Genomic DNA, 24,715 nt, shown 5'->3' with positions numbered 1-24,715 from the left:
CATGCAGATATTTCAGTAGCCAGCCAATAAAACGGCAGTGTTTGGCATGAAATCTAATGGCCGTGCTCGTGGGTGGAGTCTGATGTCCAGCAGTGAGTGCACTCCTTCCCTGCTGACCAAACTTAATAGTATTAAAATGAAAACAACTGGAAAAAATAAAATGTGAAATAAAACAAAATACTCAGTGTTGTTAACGTAGTAGAGTGATTGTTTAGTGTAATTAATTCCCTAAAATAAACGCTGTATTATTGCAGTGTATGACCAAAGCTGTGTTTGTGAGTCAGCAGTATGAAACAAAAGCACAGTGTAATGTGTCTTTAAATGGAACATGAAATAATTGCCGCACTTGTTTATATCAATGTGCATGTAAAGTAAGTACATCCACTTTTGTACTGGACTGTCATGCACACAAATTAGTATTATTGAAATTTTCTATTGTTGTTCTTATTTTTGCAATTACAGATTATGATAATAGTTTTGGTTAATTAGCCACATATCCAGCATTTATGCCCAAATTTACATGCACTCCTACCAGATATGAGTACAGATATGCCAAGATGAACGTGATGAATAACAAAACCGGCCATGAATTTGTGTGCGCTCATCTTACGGTCAGATGTGACCATAAGCATCTTTAATGAACAAGAACCAAAGTGAGAAAAGTGAAGCAACTGAATATATGGAGGTGATGGAAAGTTAATTAACAGATAATTAGCGGAATTAACACATAAGTGCTAGCAAGTTATCACGGTACTTCTTTATATGAAGAAAAATACTTATTAGTTAATTAACAATGTAATAAGCAGCAATTAGCACACAGATAATGAGTAAGTAAGCCACAAACTAACGACAAACTAACTTATCAACTAACAGTGTACTTAATTACTAATTGATAAGTGCTTAATCAATTACTAAGTAATAGCTAATGCTTAATGAAGAGTTAACTAATAACTAAATAATGGGAAACTAATAATTGATTATTATATATTTAATGATTGATTAGCGACCCTTAATGTAAAGTGTTACCTCTTTTTTTAATATGATTATTTTTAATATTTCTTTTTTTTAATATGTAACATTCTAGCTCAGTTCAGTCATTAAGTTGAGAAAACATCAAAGAGTCATAACTTAAAAATTACTTGGAGCACAGCTTTGAAATTTTGTATGGTTATGAAAAATTAAATTGAAGTGTAATATTTATTTTGTAATTTTTTTTAGAAATCCTTTGAGACTGAACAGTTCGTAGTTAGGTTGGCGTGGAACCAAAAGGGAATATCCACAAAAATTCTAGAGTGGGATAAAGCCCACATTGGTTGCTGTTAAAATCTGTTGTGTTCTTGGTGGTTCTAGTAATTTTTTTGTTTTTGGTGAACATTTTAATAAGCCACAAATTCTCATGAGCACACATGATACAGTGAAAGTCCAGCATTAATGTTTTATTCATTAAACTATGTGCAATCTCATGAAAACCTTGATTCCTTGAAAATGTTTTTAAAAAGCGAAGTAGTCTTTTTTTATTGTCACTTTTACTCAGCTCCTGACTTCTACTGAGTGCAATTATGAAGCTGAATAATTAAAGCTTAAATAGCCAGATAATTCTGGTGTAAACAGAGCAAACAAAGTAATTTCAATTTTAAGTAATTTTAATTTTAGCATCAACCAGTGTCAATTTGTGGTAAATTATGTCACCTCTTGTGGCAAAAACTGTTTATCCAATTACTTAAGATTTAAAAAAGCACAAATATTCCTTGTAACGGCACAAACCAACAAAAATAAATGCAACCACTTTGGTGCGATTTGGATGTTGATGGGTGGCTGAGTGATTACATTTATTTTAACGAATTCTTTAGCCTGTAACTTGATAATTAAAATGGCACAAACACTTCTTTTAAAGGCATAAACCAGCAAAAATGCAGCACAAATGAATGAGACAGTTTTGCCGTAGCTGAGAACTGTTTTAGCAAATTGGGAGGCTGAGTGATGTCACTTGTTGAAATTATTGCTTTATAACGTACAGATTGAAACAGCGCAAATATTTCTTTGAATGGCACAAATGAATGAGATTGCTTTGGCACAATTTGGATGCTGATGGGGGGCTGAGTGACGTCACACGTCAAAACTTATTGCTTAACAACTTAAGATTTAAAATAGCACAAATGTTAATTTTAGCAGCACAAACCAGCACAACACAGCACAAACGAATGAGACCAGTATGGTGTGATTTAGACGATGGGGTGACAGATAATAAAATATTTTTCATTTTTCAAAATGCTGCCAGCACAAATGATGATTCCTATGCGACAAACCAGCCAACCATTTGAAGACTGGGTCCATCACACAGTTCAAATTGCCCCCAAAATGAGGTGATGTGTTTGTAAATTGAGTGGTGATGAAATAATCTTAGTGATAAAACTTGCATCATCACGGTTAGGTGCATAAACATTCACAAGGACAACAAGAGTTTGGAAAAGGGTGCCAGATACAATAATAAACCTTCCTTGGGGGTCAGTGGTTACTTTATTTGAAGAGAACTGAATATGTTTGTGAATAAGTATTGCAGTGCCTCTTGCTCTAGTGGAGAAAGCCAGGCCCCTATAGTTAGCAGAGATAGTCCGTTTGGAAGCTACTCGAGCATATGGTAAACCAAAACTCACAACCCCCTGGTTAGCAAAATCAGCCAGTGGCATGACGACTTCATTCCTGGTTGACCACATTTTGGTGATAGAATACTTTAGCCTCTTATGGTGTCTGAAAAATGAGAGTTTCTCTTCTAAACAAAACCTTAAGAAGAGAAGGGTACAACAGTCGGAATCAAACTTTTTTCTCATATGACATTTGCTTTACTTCTAAATGCAGCACACTTCTTGTAACCAATGTAGTGCTTAAATCCGGGTAGATTCTCAGCATAGATCCTTTGTAGGTCAGCTTGTGTTGTCTTGCCCAGCAGAGAGCTTGTTCCTTTTCTTGAAACCAATGGAAACATGAATGGTCTCAGTGGTTTCCCTCGCATAGGCTTTTTTGCATAGGCTGAAGGATTGGTGCATTATGTAATGCTCCAGGGGTTTGTCGAACATGTTTGGTCCCATAACTCCATCAGCATCTCTGATATGAAGGTCACTGGGCCACTTTCATTTAACTCTGAGATGTTCACAGTTCACATGTTTGTTCAGCGGAATCTGTTCTTAAGATTTTTGAGACATTTAAGTCGGGATTTGTATTGAGCCTGCAGAGATTTGATGGGTGATTCCATAACAATGAGCAGTTCAAAGTTTTTGCCGGCAAGAAATCCCTCTGAAATGAGATGACTGTGGAAACTGTTGGCTGCAATTCACAACACAACTACTGATGTTTACAAAGGCATCACAGAGTTCTGAATAACAGTGGTCATGTCTTCTAAAAGGACAGTTCATTGCTTAGCTAGTTATGACTCATTTGACTTCGTTGCTGTCTGTGGAGCAACACGGACTGGCCTCATGTAGTCTGTACAAGCACATGTTTAAGTTGAAGATTCTTCAACTTCTGTGCCAGTGCCCACAAAAGAGTGACATGTCATCCACAGCTGACCAAACATTATCAAGGAGCTAATTTTGGCAAGTTTTTTAAACAACCGGGATTTGACGATGCTCTGCGCAAAGATGACCACAAAATAAAAAGAAGTTTTATGTTTATTAATATAAATGTCAATTTTGAAATGTTTAATGAAATGTCAATTCATTGTCTTGTGGTTACCTGCTTGTCAATCAAATGAGTTAACCCACCCCCTCCTAAGAAGCATTTCAAAAATAACTCAAATATACCAATACTGTATACCAAGTGTTAGGTGTGTGGGATCATGGTTAGGAACATTAGAGGATTATAGCTTTAGTGAATTGTGTGATGCTCTTAGTGTGGTATTGTGTATTTATTTTTTGCAGTGTTGCGCAGCAGGGCATTTCTAAAGTGAGCGACTGTGTTAATACTGTAGTCGAAATTAAATGTTAATTGAAATTTGTTGTGCGTAAAAATCGTTATAGTCTATTAAAGTTTGATCATTGTTAAATTAGATGCATTGAAATTTTGCAGGCTGCTGTGCAAATTGCTTTCATTTATTGCTTTTATGTGTTTCTTATTTTTTATTTGAGCTGCGTGGCTACTATTTGGTCACACAGTGGAACTGTGTGTGTGTGTGTGTGTGAGAGAGAGAGAGTGCTTTTTTTTACTGCAGATGTTTGCTATTTTCATCATTTTTGTCTTGAACAACAAGTTATTCTTTCAGAGTGAAGTGTCCCAACAGTTTGCTGTTACTTTTTGTTTTTTTTCTCTTAACACTGCATCTGTGAACATATACAAAATTATAAAGCATACATTTTATTATTATTATTAATATTAATATTAATAATAATAATAATAATAATAATGATGATGAAGAAAAATAAATCTGTTTTTGATGGTTGGAGAAATGTCTAAATGTCTAATGACTAAGGTTTACCATAAGCATATGCCCCCCCCCCACTTTTTTGTTCAGTTCAGCAGTAAAGAACGGCCTTCTCTTGTGGCTTTGTTCCTTTCACCTCAGTGCCTTTATGAGAAGCAAATATGTGCAAGTGAATAAGGGTCACTGAAAAGCTAATATCTTGAGTTTATGGTTTGCGAAATGCTAACTTCTGAAGTTTAAGTTTAGCGAAACACTAACATCTAATCCTGATCTTGGCTTAGATATAGTATATATTAATATATAGTGTTTAGGGCTAAGGAAATGCTAAAATTCTGTTGTTTATGGTTAGTGGCATGTTTGTCGATGAAAAGTACATTGCATGCTCTGAAATGTGTTTATACTTTTGTCCATTTTATAGATAATAATATGTAACATAGATTCAGAAACCACTTCAGTGAGAGTATATCTAGAGTGTATGCTTAGTGAAATGCTAATTTCTTAAATTTAGAATTAGTGAAATGCTAATGTCTACACTTTGGGGTAAGTAAAATGTTAATATTTAGAGTTTAGAGTCAACGATAGAGCTTGTAATTTTGTCTTTTTTTTGACCAGAGAGAGTGCATTTGTGACAGCTTGAATAAACAAACTCAGGCTGAAAGAGTGCATAAATCTACATTAACATTAGACTGTGATTGTTTGTTAATGCTGCCTCTGTGTGTTAATGTTGGTGTTTATTTATCACTGGTTTGGTTTTTGGACATCTTAAGGTTTAGTCTAGATCATGAGTGATGAGATCACGATCCAAGCACAGCCTTCATGTCCCACAGCAACTACATCAAACTGGCCATGATTAATGAGGCTCAAACTGCTTTTAATTGGTGCAGCTGTGGTTATCCATTATAGCCCCCTCTCCCCAGTACAAACATTGTTATATTTAGACAATTTTATAAAATTTATTTAATTATAGTGACTGTTACGTGTAGATGGATGGGCTCCATCAGTGATGATGTAAGGAATGGAAAAGGTTCAGCCCAAAGGAACTTTTTTAAAGGTTAAATATATAATGGACCTCATTGCTCTTTAACAGGGTTTTTATGTACTGGTTTATTTGAAGGTGGTCACATAAGAAACCACATAAGCAAGTCTATTTAAAATGATTTAATGACTCAATACATTGAGGCAAGTGCTTGAGGATTTAGGCATGCAGTTTGCACAGTGCTAATTGGTCAGTTGGAGCTTACATTACTTACTAGCTACATAAGCCTCAAAGCTCCAGTGTCAAACTAAAGTAATGATAAAGAGAAAATGGGACCACCAAAACTGTAACCAGCAGATGAACAGTTCTTAAAACTTTCATCTTTGAGAAAGAGGAGAAAATCAAGCTCTGTGCATACTCTGCCCATACTTCCATTGTGAAAAGACAACTTAATGCTAGGGGTCTGAAAGGATGTGTAGCTGTCAAGAAGCTGTTACTGAAAAAAGAAACTTAACATCTGAGATGTTGAGTAAGGTTTTATGGACTGATGAGTGTAAATTTGTAATTTACTTGGATTGTGAAAAGCAGAAAATGAAACCAACTTGTAAGACTGCAAGTCTCCTGAAAAGAATGGAAGGCAAATTGCAATAAAGGCAAGAGTTGGACAAACTAAATACTTAAAATGTTGATATTATATTTGGTTGTTAAGGTTGTTTTATGTAATTACCTATCAAATACACTTTCCTCTTTTTTCTTATGCTTAAAATAAAATAAGTTTTGGCCGTTTGACTGGAAATTTAATCAGTGAAACGTTGATCTCCCTTTTCAAGTACTGTACACACATATAGGGGAATTTTGTAGTTCTGCAATTACAGGTTGTTTCCATGAGGTTATCAGCAAAGTACAGTAGGTGTACCGAATAATGTGGCCATTGAGTACATCATCGCTATCAGGACAAGTCAAGTCAAAGTTTATTTATATAGCGCTTTTTACAACAGGCATTGTCACTAAGCAGCTTTACAGAAAAATCTAAGCCCCTATGAGCAAGCCAGTAGCAACAGTGGCAAGGAAAAACTTCCTTAGAGCAAGAGGAAGAAACCTTGAAAGGAACAAAGACTCAAAAGGGAAACCCATCTTTCTCAGGTCGACACCAGATAGCAAAATAATAACATGAGCAATAGGAGCAGAGAATAAGGTTTGACCATTAATATAAGATACAGAAAAGGAGAAAAGCAGGAGAAGCACTTACAAAGTTTTGTTCTGGCAGCAATAATATATACATGTTGCCTGTTTGCCTGAGTCTATAATGGTAAGGTAATAATGGTGGTAGAGTCTCTGTTTTTATTCTTATATATGTGGTATGTATGGAGCATGTGGAAGGTAGACTTGGCCTTTGTTGATGAATTATTGATAAATTGAACATTTAAGCTGGTGCTGGGACTTTAGTGGAAGTTTTTATTTCTGTTAAAATCATCTCAGTAAATCCTTTAACTGTGCTGCTTTAGCTCTACAGCTGATTACTGCTGATGCTGTTTGGCAGCAATTTACCCTTTAACTCTGAGTGTCTGTTAGACACACACAGTTTTGCTTCATTAAACATAAAGCAGAAGTAGGTTTGAAATGCAGTCTTTATCAGACTCCAATGGTGTCATTTGTCACTGCTGTGTTTGGGCTGTATAATAGGTTCAATTTATTAATACAATTTTTCATCCTGTGTCATGCTACCCTGATGTATGGCCTGTTTGTATGGCATGTGTAGGTGTCTGTGTCTGAGGTGATCCCTGAATTAGAATTCTGGTTATAAGAGAGAAAAACAAACACATGCATTGTGTCCAGTACCGTAGGCTACAGTAGATGTGTAATTTCAAGAAGAATAGAGAATGAGAAGCTTTGGCTAATTAGATCAGGAACACGGCTCATTATTTAAATTTATAGTCCAGAGTAAATTTGTGCTTGTTCTGGGTTTTACATGCAGTATTAATAGACATGGATTGGGGGTTGGCTGGTATGTAAAGTATGCACAATGTACACACCTTAAATAGAGTAATGTGCAGAAATCAGAGACTATTTTTAATTCATTTATTTTCTAGACACACGAGGCAGAGAGGAAAACTACATAACAACTTAATTGCTTAATTAATATATATATATATATATATATATATATATATATATATACACATGGTGATATATATATATATTAATATATTAATAGTGATATATTGATATTTACAAGGGTAGTGTTATTATCTCTTTAAACCCAGGCATTAATTGAGATAGTAATAAGTTAAATATACATAAAATCATCATATATTTGTACTTTCTATTGGGAGATGACTGTCCCAAGCCCTAACAAGTTTTAGCTAGTTAAAATATTTCATACCTTTTTCAATTTTTTCAATGTTATTTTATTAAAAAAGTTAAAAAATATATATATCATGACTTTAATTTTTAAATAAAGAGAAAACTTTATTCAGAAAATGCTGTTGAACGTTTTCATGTCACTACCTGAAACACAAAGAGTTGTAGTCCATAGACAGAGCTTTATTTTACACTCTCAGAAAGAAAAAGATATGATACTGTCACTGGGGCAGTACCCCTCTTGTCACTGAGGTGGTACCCTCAAGGCTACATCTGAGTACCTTTAGTCAGGGAACATAACTGTACCATGAACCATTGAAAGTTGTATTGACTTCACACACACCCCGTCTCGTCTCCAGGCTTTTTATTTTATTGTTCAGTTTTAAAACAGTAGGTTATAAAAAGGTGCAAATATGTACTTTTCACATGGGAAAAACCTTTTTAAGGTACACAATTGGACCTTAAAACCACTGTTGTACCTTTGAGGGTACATTCACATTGTACCTTGAACGAAAAATGTACCTGCACAGAGCCTGTATTTCCAATAATGCAGCACCTCCGCGTTTTAGAACAGCAAGGGAGACTGCATTCCTGTCCCTCATGGCTACATACCGAGCAGTTAGCTCCTATTGTTTTGAAGTAAATGTGTCCCAAAATCTGAAAATCAGTGAGTACTCTTAAGAATTGTTCCTACTGAAACACATATTTTCTGCATTTATGTAAACTTTTTTTGTCTCTGATTTTGCACTGTACTCTACATCGTTATACCTTACTCAATTTTTAAAGAGTAATTTCAGCTTCAGCAGAAATAGAAATAAACTCACATTTGCAATCACCATTAAAACTCACTCTTATCTTGGTGTTTATGTTGGTGTTTTAAGTTTCTTCCAGATATTAGGAGTTATGTGTTAGAGATTCTTGAATCAGCCTCACTCAGGAATCAAAATCAGGATCAGACACAATCCAGAATCAGACTGAATCAGGATCAGACTGAGTCCTGAATCAGACTGAATCAGAATTAGACTCACTTCATAATCAGACTGGATTAGCCACACTCCAGAATGAGAATCAGACTTACTTGGAGTATGAGAATCAGATTTACTCCAGAATTAGAATCTGTCTCACACTGGATTCAGATACACTTCAGAATCAGTATCTCTCCACAATCAGGCTGTATCAGAATCATTCTAGAAGCAGACTTGCTCCAGAATCAGAATCAGATTCACTCCAGAATCAAGATCAGACTCAGACTAACTTCAAATCAGAATCAGACTCAATCTAATATTGGGCTGGATCAGACTCATCAGAATGAGAATCGGAATCACTTCAGAGTCAGACTCAACCTAAGTTAGACTGGATCAGACTCACTCCGGAATCAGAATAAGTCTTACTCCAGAATGAGAATTAGATTCACTCCAGAATCAGGCTGAATCAAAATAATTCCAGAAGCAGACTTACCCCAGAATCAGACTCACTTGAGAATCAGCTCTAATCAAGCTCATCTCAGAATCTGAATCAGACTCATTCTAGAATCACTTGCTCTAGAATCAGTCTAGTCTAGAATCAACTTGAATCAGTCACTCTAGAATCAGAATCATTTAACAATCAGAGTCATTACAGATTCAGACTCACTTCAGAATAAACTTGACTCATGATTGTCAAAGCCAGACTAGATAGAAAATCAGTGGCTTCTTATACAGACTTGCCAGCCCTCGCTGTATATGTGTGTGTGTGTGTATTTGTGTATGCTACTTGATCACATAAATTTCTTCCTTTTTTTTCTGCTTTTGGAACTGTATGTAACTCCCCTTCTGTATCTCTGTGTGCATGCTGTAGGAAGTATGAGTGTGAGCTGTGTGAGCGGAGCTTCAGTGAGAAGTGGGCTCTGAATAATCACATGAAGCTCCACACCGGAGACAAACCGTACAAATGCAGCTGGAAATCCTGCCACTATGCCTTCCTCACACTGTCTGCCATGAAGGACCACTACAGGACACACACAGGTGACAAAAACACTTGCACTGTCTGTCTGTGTGTGGGTGCAAGAGCCTGTGGCAGGCTTGTTGTGTCTCTGTCTGTGTTGTTGAAGAGTTAGTATGTAAATGTAAATGAGAGCAGCTGAATAATGGTGAATACCTTTAGCTAAATATATCTCACAACCACATACACAGTTGATTTCCCTCATTGCTTTAATTTGCTGCTATATCTGGTGGTATGCTGGTGTATCTTTACACTTTGTCAATTCATTTCAATGAGAAATGAAGCCGTAAATGCATCGATACAGCGGATTGAGCACCTGGAATCAAGGCGAAAATTAATCACCTCTGTCAGCTTCTGTTCAAACACACCTAATTAGAGACACTATTAGAGCTGCGTGCACTGTTGTGATCTCAAAGCACACACATGCACACTTATACACACTAGGAATATCATGATACACATGTTAATATTCATTTTTTCCGACACAGGGGTTGTGAGATGACACGCACTGTGAATCGAATACAGTTAGATTTGCTGTAAATGCTATAAAATACATGAAACTGGAATGGTTTCAATGTTTCTATTAATCACAATTCATATTGTTCCTAAAAATAATGACCATGAATGTAAAAATAACACACAACAAGGCACTGCACAGCTCTCAGAACTGCAAAAAAAACTGGTTTGGTTAGCAAAGCTTAAATAAGTTTCTTGTTTGCTAAAAAAAAAATCTGTTCCACCCAAAATGGCACAGCAGCTACATTCTGGCGCCTGAGGAAAATTTGAATAAGGAAGCTGGCGATTAAGAAGCTTTCAGCTTTGTCTGCCTTGGATGATTGATTAGCTAAGCTGTTTGTTATGGTGAGCAGAGAGAGCAAACTTTAGCTGCAAGAAAGTTATACTCACATTAATCTCCTGTTTGGAAGCACTTCGGTTTCCAACTCGAATGCAATAATGATGAGCAAAGAGTGGTAGACTGAACAGTGACGGTATGCCGACACTGCGCAAGTAACAAACACTCATGCTAACACCTCAACAATGCAAACTCGTTTGTGAAAACATCAGCCAAAAGTCCCAGTTACCAGAAGCCAGGAGGAAAAGCAAAACTTCACAGGGATGTTTACAGCTTCCGATTCGCACAAGTATCAGGTTGTTGATTACTGGATTCCGCAGTTTGCTAATTGAGTAATTGTAATTGAGCTAGAAATCCCTTCTCACGATCGTTTCAGCCAAAAGGTAAGGGCCACACTTCCTATACATGAACTTGTAATGCTCAGACCTATAATAACACACTTGTTTACCAAACTCCCATGCAGCATGTAATATATAGCATGTAATATATAAACATCTTGCTCTTTTGTATACATTTTATTTTTTATTCTTCTGAGAAATTACTTGTGCCAGTTATCCCTTCACCAAACACTGTTATGTTTTTGGGGAAAATGTCAGTAAATAAATAAATAAATGCAGAAGTTATGTTACCATTTCTTTCCTAATTCTGTATCAAAAATGTATCATGATGTGATGCAAAAATGGCAGTATGTGTCATATTGTTATACACGCCTAATACAGTGGAGTCCAAAAGTCTAAGATTGAAAATCAGGGATTTTAATTATTTTATTTCACCCTTGAAATGAAGAACTTTTAAATTTTGAAAAAATTAAAACAAAGAAATGTTATGAGAAGTAAAATGAAGAAGGAATATTCAAGATTCTGGACTTTTTCTGGCTCACTAGTCAAATTTAAACAAATTTGTAAGATTGAACATGTTGCGACCATCTAGCCAAAAAAGATGTTATAATTTAAACAATGAAATGAAAATGCAAACCTGTTTTTGCCATTTCTTTTTCCAAACATCTTTGCAAATATCCTGCCAAAAATGAAAATGAGATGAAATACCTACACTTGCAATTTAATTTTTCACATAAGCATGAGTGATTTGTGAAAAAAAAATTGATTAAAAAGGGCTATTTGTAATTTCATTTTAGTCATTATTCTGGTATCTAATGACCACATATAAAATGGAAAAGCTAGTAGAGAAAAGAAAAATCCAAGCTTCGCTTTGGCTTTGCCTTTTCTTCGTGATATGCATAATATGTGTCAAAACTAAAATCAAAATACAGTGTTCACGTTGTTATTTTTTTCATAGCAATAGGCTGCATATCTGACAAAATGAAAATGCAAAATGGATAAATCAACAGCAAAGTGTGATACAGTTTTTGGCGTGGACGCGTTTTAAGTGTCAGAATAAAAAGGCAAATGGTGATTTACTTTTCATTTGCCACTTTGCTTTTCGTTTTCAAGTTAACCAACATGTAAATATATGTTAATTAACACTAGACGGGGCTACGGTGTATGTTTTAGGACATCCTCAAATGTTGAAGCCGTTTATTTCAGGGAATGATGCCGTTCTGACGCTGAGGTCTAAGGATGTCTTAAAATATGCACCATAGCCCCACCTAGTTTTAATTAACATATATTTACATATTGGTTAACTTGAAAACGGAAAAGCAAAGTGGGAAATGAAAGGTAAATCACCATCAGGTGGCACCTATGTTTGTTTCCGTTTGCCTTTTTATTCTGACACAGTGCATCCACGCCGAAAACTGAATCGCAGACTGTCACTTTGCTGTTGATTTATCCATTTTGCATTTTCAATTTCATTTTGTCAGATATGCAGCCTATTGCTATGAAAAAGAAATAACAATGTAACATTGCATTTTGATTTTTGTTTTGACACGTACTATGCATTTCATGAAGAGAAGGCAAAGTAAAAGTGAAGCTTAGACTTTCTTTTCTCTATTAGCTTTTCCATTTTAGATGTGGCCGTTAAATACCAGAATAATGACAAAAATGAAATGACAAAACACTCTTTAAATTCATTTTTATTTTTGTCACAAATGACTCATGCTTGTGTGAAAAATTTAACTGCAAATGTAGGTATTTCATTTCATTTTCAATGTTGGCAGGATAGTTGTGCAGATGTTTGGAGAAAGAAATGGCAAAAAGACATTTGCCTTTTCATTTTATTGTTATCATTATAATATCTATTTGGCCGGATTTGCCTCACATACTTTTATGGCCAATGGAGCATGTTTAACCAGTGTTAGCAATCGGCAATGAAAGATGGTGAACGATAGGAGGAACAAAAGCATGAAAGAGAGCAAAGCAAGAAAATGGCACTTTCAATAGGACACACAGAGAAAATATCCTCATTTTCAACACAAGTGTTTTACCACTAGGAATGAGCATTTTAATTATTTTTGCTTTGTGAATGTCCACATATTTAAACAAATAATCTGTGATTATTGTATTCCCAATGAGGACAATGCTATGAATAGAGATGGATGCACAACAGCACTGGAGGTGCTCTTATTATACACTTAAAATAAATTAAAATAAAACATAAAAAATAAAATATATATATGCTGTATGGTAATAAAGCATGTAAAATAAAGCATAGGATACTCACCCATTTCATGGACGTTTTTTTGTCGTACAATTATGAACATGCACCCGTGATGCATTTATTTCAAGGTTAATGTACAAACAATCAGTTTTAAGTTTTTTACCTTTTTCACCTTTACAAACATTCACCTTTTTACCTACTTGGCGCCAGAGACTACGTCAGTAAAAATTCTGGCGCATTTTACCTTCTGAAGCTGCAATCCGACACGATTAGATTCACATGAGGACCTGGTGTAATGCAACTTTTGCCAGGGTTCCTCAATGATTAGTGTCCAATCCCGATGTGTCAGTCACTTTTACCAACTGCATGTCAGTATTGATTCCGGCATCTTTTACCTTCTGAAAACAAGCAGTACAAATAACCCTAGGTTGTATAAACCCTGTACAAATTGTCGGTAAAAGTGATATCATGTTTTGCCAATATGGCAAGCCAATATGTACTGTCCTCCCTCAAGTCTCAAACTCTGAACAATAAAACATGTAAAACTTTACAGTTTGATTTTATGCAGTGATCTTGACCGTTGGCTGTAAATTCCGAAGGTGGTTACAATGCTAGTGACACAGTGCATTCACCTCAGACAGCAAGACATGTTTAGAGTAAACAAAATAATGGCAAAATTTAATGTTTTGACATCATTTCCATTGTGATAAATTGGCATTATCCCACTTCCCCATGCGAAACGAATAACTTTCAAATACTGTTTAGGTTCATCTTAAACACTAACATTTAAAGCTTATAATACATTCAAACAATATGCTGTTTACTTTGTGCTTTTTTGTAAAAATTAAGTATATGTGTTTCAACTGTACTCCCCCGGTTTCCTCCCACAGTTCAAAGACGTGCAGTCAGGCTAATTGGAGATACTAAATTGCCCCTAGGTGTGAGTGTGTGTGCAAATGTGTATGTCTGTCTGTCTGCCCTGCGATGGACTGGCGACCTGTCCAGGGTTTTTCATGCCTTTCGCCGAATGACCGCTGGGATAAGTTCCAGCTCCCCCCGCGACCCAGAGGGATAAGCGGCTTAGAAAATGTGTGTGTGTGTGCGTGTGTGTGTGTGTGTGTGTGTGTGTGTGTGTGCGTGTGTGTGTTTAAACCGTTACCTGTAGTCTTCATGGTGTGTTCGAGTACAAATGTCCACAGGAGATAAGAAGCAACAATGAGCTGATGGAAGACAATCAACAGTTGGGCATAGTTGAGTTGGTACTAGTTCTTAAACTTTGGCTTGGTGTGTCCGAGACCTTTAAGATTTAATTATCTTGAATTCAGTTGTGTACCTCAGTATCTCATTAGGTTGAATAGTATTTTGTAGCATTGTGTAAAGCTTGTCCAACAAAGTCCACAAAAATAGCTACAAAAAACTGATTTGTGTGAGTATGAATAGGTCACTCAGTGGAGTCAGTTATTAAAGAATGTGTCTGTACAAGAGGGAGGAAACACTGTTAATAAATGCTGCAGGTGTGTGTGTGTGTGTGTGTGTGTGTGAACTGCTCAATCAATGGGTCTTACAGCAGAAATAAAGCTGTACTGAACCCATCCCACAGATAAAACAGCTGTAATAAATCTCTCTCTCTCTCTCTCTCTCTCTCTCTCTCTCTCTGTCTGAGTAGGTGAAAAATCGTTTTTGTGTGATCTCTGTGGTTTTGCCGGTGGGACTCGCCATGCCCTCACCAAACACCGTCGCCAACACACAGGTAACACATACACAGACACACACTTGCTCAAAACGTTGGAATTAATGGACAGTAACATATATTTATAAATTTAGGATGTAGTGTTTTTATGTTTTAATGTTTTACTTATATTCCTGTGTAAAGCACAGCAACTGTATATGTAACTAAAAGGAAAATTGTTATATAAATAAAGATTATTACTCTTATTTTTCTTATTATTGTTATATAAAACTAGCCTTGAGTCTGTTGGCTGGTATGACCACAACGCTTAAGAATCAGTGTTGTTTGCAAATTTTATCATGGATCACGGATAGATGTCCATCTCATGTAAACCTCTGCTTTGTTGCACATAAATATATAAAATGTGTGTATTATGATGGTTTCTAATATGTTAATCATGTGCATCTTGACAGCTTTAAATAATTACAAGGAAGCTATGAAAAAGTTGAGAAATATGATTAATTGATGTCAGGGATGCTGAAGCATTGTTAATGATTCTAAAATGACAAACGTAGGTGTGTAACATCACAAATGAACTTATAGCAAAATTTATGTCCTCAATGCCTCATATTTGTACCTAAACACAGACATGATGATGACGTTATTTGTGATAAACTCTTCTCATGTTCTGTTGCTTTATTTTAATCTATTATTTATCATTTACCGAATTCTAAAATTACTTGGTCACGCTGGTATTGTTTGTATTATTATTAAATTATATACTACTACTACTACTACTGCTATTATTATTATTATTATTATTATTATCATCATCATCATTATTATTATGAAATGTTATTACCGTTTTATATATAAATAAAACAAAAGTAATTATTAATATGTAAAGGGAGTCCAAATTTTGAAAGGTTTTGTACACACACACACACACACACACACACAGGCAGAAAAAAAACATTTCTAAGTCTGTCAGTGAATGTTGGCTTAACTGGCTGCATGACTGTGTGTGGTTTTAACTCGTTTTATTCCAAATCTCAGAAACATGAAAATTTTCCAAATTCCTGCTAGTGCTGAAATGAGGACTAATACGATCTGACATTAAGCCAAAACATCCCATATTAACTCATTAATATTCATTGCTTCATTTATCATTCATGTCTGCATGCTTTGACTGATCTGTGGTGGGAACCTCTGGTGAAATGTTTCACTAATGGAATACTTTTATCTCCAATTAGTATTAGCCTTTATATATTAATATTTTTCATTTGATTGTGTGTGTGTGACTACTGTTCTTGTGTGCTGCTCTTATGGTTTATGTGTGTGTTTTAATAATGTCTCCTCCTGACTGGCTCACCAAAAATCAAAAGATAAAGGTGTCCAACAGTGCATGCTCTCTGTATGTGTCTATGTGTAACTTCTTGCTGTCTCTGTTGTAGGTGAGCGGCCATTCAGGTGCCAGTTGTGCAGTTTTGCATCGACAACCCAGTCTCACTTAACCAGACACAAGCGTGTTCACACAGGAGAGAAACCCTACCGCTGCCCCTGGTGTGATTACAGGTAAAGACTACACTAAAGCCTAAACTAGACCCTGAATTCTAAACATGTACCTACATAGGAGAGAAACCTTAACACCTACCACTGTTGATCATGTGACTAAAAGTAAAATCTGCCATAAATCACAACTGAGAAACGCTAACACTATTCATAGTGAGACTACAGGTTTCTGTTTTTCCACTAAATATGGAATGGAACAGAGTAGTCTTTGGATAGATATGAAAAAAAAAGTTGACTTCAGTACCAATACCAGCTTTGGTGACTTGGTACCTGATTCCAAAACATAACTGCCTGAAACGTGCAGAAGAACATTTTGTAGCATGGGTTGTGCTGCATTTGTGTCTGCTTTACCACAGATCACTGATAGCAAACTAACATTTCTATTCGTACGATAGCTGGGTAGCATATGTCCATTAGTTATGAAAGCCTCAGATATCTATTTAGGCAATGTTAGCCAAGTATATGTTAAATTGGTTGCATTTACGAAAGGAGACAGATGGTAGCACTGGAAATTATCTGAGAATGATGGCTAATGTGGTTTATCAAACAATTGAAGATGAATTCTGAAACAAAAAAGGACCCCGTTAGCAAAGTAATCAGCTAATATTAGCAAATTAGCCAGCTAACATTAGTTGTACAGCTAAAACAATTTCACAATTACAAGTTTCCCTGCTGAAACTTGGTTTAGCTGGTCACCCCAGTATAGTCATGCTGGTTGATCAGCATACAAGTATCAAAAAACAACATACGCTGGTTTTGGTTTTTATCAGCATATCAACTTCCATTGCTTCTGACAAGCATACCAGCATCCAAAACACAACATATACTGGTTTTGCTGGTGACCAGACATGCTGGTCTATGCTGATTTTTCTAGCAGGATTCCCAAACAGAGAACGAACTCTGAAGTAAAAAATTACCCAAGTAATCGGATAATATTAGCAAATTAGCCAGCTAACATTAGCAATATGGCTACAAAAAATTCACAGTTACAAGGGTCCACAACAATAATAATCTGGTTGGCTGTTTCTGGTAGCTGGCTAGCAAACAACCAGTATAACTGTCCAGCAATGAAAAAGCCAATTTAGCATTACTCTTGAGTCCCTTAATATCATGGAGCTCTGAAAAGCCAAGGCAGTGTTGATTCTGGTCATAGCTCAAGCTCTATCACTCTGCCTTTTAGCTTGCTGCTGTTCTGATAAATTGTGCTACCTTGTCTAAAAGCACATATTTTTATGTAGAGCTCTACATAAACTCTAGGTAGGATATTTTGACAGCCTGAATCCCACAAAATCAGCTTCTTATTCACCGACTTCTCGTTCAGATTTTCCTGTTCCACCTTAAACCTTTTAAAGTTAAATGGAATATTAGAAAATTTGAAGAAGCTGGCAAATAAGAAGCTGTTTTTAGCCTCATCTAAATTGTAAGTAGTAATATTAAGCTGAGAGTCTGTACTGAATTTGCATTAAAAACAAAGACTGAGTTTCTATGCAGTAGCCTACTTACACACATGCTTGGTAGGACTGCTCGATGGATGGGAAAAATTGTTAGAACATTGGCTCTCTTTAGCTCTACATTTCTTTGTTTTGATCATGGGTGACGCTGCGAAGGACGACTGGGTTTGCCGTTCCGATGTCTTCGTATTCAGCGATACCTTTCTCTTTATTTTCACTTTCAGCACTGTGAGCAACGCCCTTACTAGCGTTGCTCAGGTAACCAGCCCATGTAGAGCCGGACCTTCTGTGCATGTGACGTGAATATGTAAAGATGTCTGATGTGGTCTATAAACCTCCCACTAAATCCGATTCGACAGCTCTGAATTTGAATTAATATTTCAGGATGAAGAAGCATCATTTACAATTGAAACACACAGCTGATGCTGAGTACCAGTAGGAGCAGTAATGTTAGCACTGGAGAACACCTCCAGCAGACTACCTTGAACAGTGCTCGCTGGAGAATGGTGAATAAGTAAAAAAATAACAGTAGTAAATTGGAAAGCTACACTTACCCTTAAAATGCTGTAATGGGGCAGTATGACAGTGAGAGAGATACAATTACAGAGGAGTTGGAACATACAGCCGCTGTTGCTCGTACTCAACATTGGTCATGAAAATGGGAAATCTTTTTTATGTTCACACTGCTCACCACTCACTTGATTGTCAAGTTAATTTATGGAGGATAATTAATGCATTCCAGCAAAGCTGATTTTGTCGTTCATACAGCTATAACAAAATGCTGCGGTTTGGTTATATGCACTGCACTAATATTTATATAAATATTTTGAAGCAAATAAGACATTTGATTAATTGTGATTAATTGCACAAACTCATTTGATAATTAATGATTAATTACTTCAGTTATTTGATTGCCCTAAATTTCAGATTATTTCAGCCATATCAGTATTTTGTGTCAGTACTGGTTATATCAATATCTTGCTCTGTGTGTGTGTGAGTATTCCTGTGTTGTTGTGTCTTTGGAACTATAGAACTGTTTAAAGTTGAATTGTAGCTGTTCTCCTTTTATTACATCTGTTACAAAGAATTTCTTCTTTGTGCATCTTTACAGTGGCATTTGTGTTGTGTACTAAGATGTTCATTCATCTCTTCATTTATGTTCAGTCCTATGTTCAGTCTGCTGGTGTTGCTTTAAAAGTGCTTTATGATGTCTTGCATGTGTGTGATTTGTCAGGTCAAACTGTGCAGAGAATATTCGGAAGCACATCCTGCACACAGGGAAGCATGAGGGAGTGATGATGTATAACTGCCCGAAGTGTGATTACGGCACTAATGCTCCAATGGACTTCCGTAATCATCTGAAGGAAAATCACCCGGACATCGAAAACCCTGACTTGGCCTACCTGCATGCAGGTACACTGAATAGTCTTTTACTTTTCTGTCTCTACTTTGTTGCCAGTTTGTTTATGCTTTATTTCCCCACTTTCTTTCTTTTCTTTTCCTTTCTTTTTCTTTTATTTAGAAAGTACTTTCAGACTAGTGAGAAACTGTAATATTTTGTTAATATATCTACAGGGGTGTACAAAAAACAGAAGCACCTGTACAAACAGTATTGGCTCACAGTATGACAAACTATTCATTGGCTCACACTCATTGGCCATTTTATTAGGTACACATACAATATATTTGCTCTTTGTAGTTTTAAAATAATTCATGTTGTCCATCTGTTGACACTGAACATAATATGAATAAATGGTACGCAGTGCAAAATGATTTTTTTTTTTTTGCGTCAAAAATATGTACACCAGACACGACATTTTTTTAAATTTTGCTGTTTTGTTCAAGTAGCAAACAAAATAACATTGTGCAGGATGTTTTACTTTTTTTAGAAGCAAAATGAGATTTTCTCTGCCTCATTCTAGAGCTGAAACTCTCAGCTGAGTCTAAACTGCTTTTGGACATGCGAAAAACAAACGGAAGAAGAATGCTTTTAAGTGCAAGTAGGATATTCTTGCTCCTCATAGAATGGGAAAATGGTGACAATGGGCTCGTCACTTGGAAAAGTGAAAGCAGCATGGAGAGCTTCATCGCTTCATACGGAAGCTGAAACTTTGAGTACTTCTGCATATATCTCTGATGTTTGTAGCCCGCTTTGAGCCCAATTTGAGCTGCTTTTGGAGATTCCAATTCTTTTGAAAAGTTCCAATTGCTGGATTTACAGCCGACCCACTTGCTTGATTGTTGCCATGTTGCATTTTTGCTGTCTAAAAAATTGTGTTTACTGTGCAAGACATCATCAGTTATACACATGGTTGAATTATTCTAATGTCGTCTGAATAAGTCACGCTCTATTTGACACCCCTATAACTTGTTGGTAGACCTACATGTACAGTTTGAGGTTGCTGAGAAACTGTGTTCTTTGGATGTTTCTGCTATGGTTTGGATGATTTTGTTGTAGGTTCAATAAATCATGTGTCTATGGGCTATAAATCGCTTCTTGTTAAAATAATAAAATGGCAAAAGTTTAACCATCTTACTGGTTAAAGGTTACTATTACTGAAGCTAGTATTACAGTAGCATGGAAGCATGGACAGCTGCTGCATGATTTTTTCAGTTTAACACACACGGCAGAGTGGGCAAGAACGATCTACCTCACGTGTTATTAATTTCAGTTTATATTTATTTTGCATGTGTGTAAAAGGTCACACTGAAGAGACAGATCAGGTGTAGATTTGGTGTGTAATTAAGGTTTTTTGGGGGTGGGGGACACCATGATGGGTGTGTGTGTGTGTGTGTGTGAGTGTAACTCTTCTGCAGTTTAAAGTAATGTAGCAGTAGAGTTTGGGAGGATCAGAATAAGAGCAGACAATTACAGACTGATTTTGCAGAGAGAGACCTGGGGGGCCAAAACACTCTCCATTCACGCTGACTCTCCTTTCAGACACACAGATCAAACACTGCCCACTCGAACACTCACACGCATACACACGCACACAGTAAATGACAGTCTATGGTAGTTGATTCTCCCTGCTGTGTTTGTGCATGAGAGAGAGGGGGAATCCTCTGGGCAGCAAACATTTAGAACTACTAAACTACTTACATATATATATCAAAACTGATTAATCTATTGTTTTTTTGTCCCATAAATGAAGAAACTGCATGCTCCTTCTCTTTCTCCCTCTCTTTTGTTTCTCTCTTTCAGGTCTCTTGCTTTCTCTCCCTCTTTTTGTACTCTTCTTGTGCTCTCTGTCCCTTAATTTGCATATCTCCCTCTCTCTCTGTCTCACTTTGGGCCCTCTATCTATGTCTCTCGCCTTTGCACTCTGTCTCTCACTGTCTTTCGCTGTTTCTCTCTTTATTTCTTTTTTTTAAGATATAAAAGATAAAGATAAAAGTTAAAGAAAGCTACTGAGAGAAAGATTAACTCTAAAAAGGTAAATTTGTGCTAAAAGAGTGTGGCTGACACACACACACACACACACTAACCGAGCATGAAATCATTTGTGACGTGTGGAAAAAAGGAAAAAGAGAGAAAGGCATAAAAAAAAACTCTTTTGTTGTGCGCCACTGCTCTATGTGAGAATTTATGGATGCTGTGATGCTGTTGGAATCGCTTTTGATTCTTCCGTTGTTTTAGGTGTTAGTGTTTGTTTATAATAAATTAATGTCTGCTGGATTTTTAGGTTGAAGTCCTTCCCTGTGTCTCTGTGTAGACACGCTACACTAAAAACCACGATATCTAGTATGAAAAAAAATGACAAAGACAAAGATTTGTGCAGTGTTGTAGGGAACTATCAGAGAAGGCCTAATGGTTTCTGAGAATTAAATAATACACGTCTGTACTAAGGTTGCAGCAGTATACCCGTTTTACAGTTGTCTGTTCGCTTGGTAACCTCACACACACACACATTTTGTGTCCAAAATTGCATACTAGTGAATTAAAGGTACAGACAGGATCAGCCTGACTGTGCTGTTTCACATCTAGAGCAGGTTGGCAACTATTTTGATAATCATTTAGAGCTCTTGTGATGGCATTTCTTGCTATTTTCAGAATTTTTAAAAAACAACCAATCAATTTATTAATGGAGAAAATAATCAGCTAATTAATCTATAATTAAAATAATCATTAGTTGGATACAAAATAGTTCAAAAGAGCTCCACCTCAACCAACTATAACAGTAAATTCCTGCGTTTACTAATTATGAAATACTGTATACTGTGATACCGTGAAATTGTGATATATTCTAGACTTTTCATGCCATAAAAATCTTGTGGTAAATGTTGTGCTTGAATTAATAGGGCAGTTAACACAGTTCCTCTAAAATGACAACAATAGACTTGATTACTATTTCATGACATTTTGAGAAGATGCTTTCATTTTTGCTTTACGGTGATTATGAGGGAGTCAATCTTGAGGCTGTGTGTGTGAGTGTGAATGTGTGTGTGTAAGAGTGGTAATCTTGTCTGCCAGCAGATTCCACAACACCAAACCTGACATTCTGATCGTTTCCATCATCAGATTTATTTTCTCTCAGTATCCAGTGTGATTTATGTCTCCCATCCAAGAGCTGTGTGAGCTGCCACTCTGACTGACTGACAGCACTCAAGTGGCCTATGGAAATGTGCTGTGTGTGTATTGGTTTGGTGCTGATGTTCTTATCTAGAAACCTAATTCATCGCTGTTTCCCTGGTGCTGGGTGTCAATCAGTCTGATTGACAGCTCTCAGGTTTAAAGGTCTGTACTGAGACAGGCTCTGCATTCACTGCTACATACACACACACAACACACAAACACACACACACACTTATCTGCTGTATAAAGTGTATAAAGAACTGCGACTCCTGTATGGTTCACAGAAGATACAGTACTGTGCAAAAGCCTTAGGCACTTGGACATTACTTAAAGCTATTTATCTTGGCAGTAACTGGGGTTTTGCTTGTGAACATCATTAGAATAATCAGTAGAATAAATGCAAATAAACCTAAATACAGAAACAAGTAACAATAATTTCTTGTTTTCCAAAAAGTATGTCAAAAGTTGAAATTTAGTAAGCAAATTTAAAGAACAAAGTTTGGTTCCAGATTTCTCCCTGATGCCACCAACCATCGCATTGAATTGTTAAATTCTGTGACCTGAGTTAACATACTGTTTTTTTTTTATTAGCCAAACCAGGCGTTGAATGTGGCCACAAATAATACTGGGCTGCCATGAAGAGAGGTGTGGAAATTGTTATACAAACACATTTGCATACATAAAATCACTACTTATTATTTCAGTATGTTAATATAATAATGTATCATATTAATATATCAATTAAGTAGTGTTTTTCTGAGTAAATGCGTACTGCTCAGATAATTAGCTTTTTACATGTAAATATTTTTGGAATATATTATTGTTACTAGTAGTAGTAGTACACTGTAAAAAATTGCTTGTCATTTTAACCTAATAATTAATGTGGTAACAAGCAACTGAACTAGTTTTATTTAACCTAAATTCAAATTACTTTGATGAGAATCACTCATTTATTTAGGTTCAATGAAACTAGGTAATGAATAAACATCACTGATAAACAATTATTTTTCAAAATAAATTGCAAACTGCATAAGGATTTTGCCCAATCTGGCAACCCTGAATAGATTTCTGTCTGTTTAAACAGCAGTGACCGTTGTAGAACAGCAGAGAAAACAGCATCTTTTCCATCATCCATCATCTTAAAAATGAAAACTATTTTGGTCATCTCTTGCCAGTGTACTGGGCAGTGATGAATGTTTTTAAGCCCCCTTCAGTTTCAAGTTTCAAGTTTATTTGTCATTTGCACAACATGTCAGGACATTCATGCATTGAAATGCTTGAGGCTCAAGTAATCACTCTACAGAAAGTAAACAAAGTAACAATAAAAATACAAGAAAATTAAACCACTTTATACTGGGGAACTCACCAAAATTAGCCACATTGTCTTTAATGCAGTCTACAATCTGAATAATATTCCAATAGCTCAGGATAGCTAGCTTGCCTTCACGCTCTCATTTGTTAAAACGATCAAGATGACACGAGCACGACGCAACTAGCAAGACCCTCATGATTTTATTCCGACATTGGAAAATTGTCTGCGACAGTGAAATCACTTGAAAAGTCATTTGGCCGGCATTAGTCAACAATTACTAAAACGTTGGGTGAGGGAGGAGCAGGGGAGGAGAAAGAGCCCATTACTTCTGTTGCTGGTGGTTAGTTCAGGCTGAGGTGGTGGTAGGGATCCATGCCATTTCCGCTGTGATAGAATCCCAACCCTGAAGACTCAATCTGTTGTCTGGACAGGTGAAGTTTATTTGTTGCGCGCGCAGGTTCCAGACACCCAGCCAGCCCCCCTATACAATGGACTGTCCCACTTTTATAGCTGGACTGATGCCAAGATTAGACCCAGCGTATACAGGACAAGTAACAGGTGTGACAACATGACCATATAAGGAGAAACACAAGAATAGGCAGCCTAAAATACAACTTCAAAACACACACACACAACACAGCACACTAATTTCCTTCATTCCCCCCTTAGAACATACTACAAAAGGTATGTTCTCGCAAGCTTAATCAATCTATCCTTTTCTCTTCCAGAGAAATATGGCCAGTATTTCCCTCTTTCTTCACGTCCTAAAGACGAGTCTCTTTTCCTTCAGTCCGCATACAGGCAAATTGGGGAAATGAAGTGGTTCCATGGTTATAGGGAACGCCTATGCCGGTGGAGTTTAGTCATTAAGCACCAGAGAAATTTGAGGCAAAAATAAATAACAATAGCAACTATTACTGGTGCTACAAAGGGACTTCATAACAGAGCAGTTGCTGTAAGATTCCAGAAAATATACCTCCAAAAATGTTGCCAACCCA

General features: G+C 36.4%; 1 protein-coding gene across 5 annotated transcripts in view; it reads left to right on the top strand.

Moving 5' to 3' along the window:
• The window catches only part of znf407 (zinc finger protein 407), a 94,202-nt gene that overhangs the window by 49,455 nt on the left and 20,032 nt on the right, over positions 1 to 24,715 (top strand). For all 5 annotated transcript variants that reach the window (XM_036556158.1, XM_036556156.1, XM_036556155.1 and 2 more), the window contains 4 exons: positions 9,588 to 9,754; positions 14,807 to 14,890; positions 16,264 to 16,384; positions 19,067 to 19,245. In XM_036556158.1, coding sequence (XP_036412051.1) covers positions 9,588 to 9,754; positions 14,807 to 14,890; positions 16,264 to 16,384; positions 19,067 to 19,245 — 551 coding nt within the window. The remainder of the gene's footprint in view (positions 1 to 9,587; positions 9,755 to 14,806; positions 14,891 to 16,263; positions 16,385 to 19,066; positions 19,246 to 24,715) is intronic.

This window comes from Colossoma macropomum, unplaced genomic scaffold (genome assembly GCF_904425465.1).
Source record: "Colossoma macropomum unplaced genomic scaffold, Colossoma_macropomum, whole genome shotgun sequence".
NCBI classification, from domain to species: domain Eukaryota; kingdom Metazoa; phylum Chordata; class Actinopteri; order Characiformes; family Serrasalmidae; genus Colossoma; species Colossoma macropomum.
Note: the sequence above shows the minus strand (reverse complement) of the source record. Positions and strands in the feature narration are given on the sequence as shown.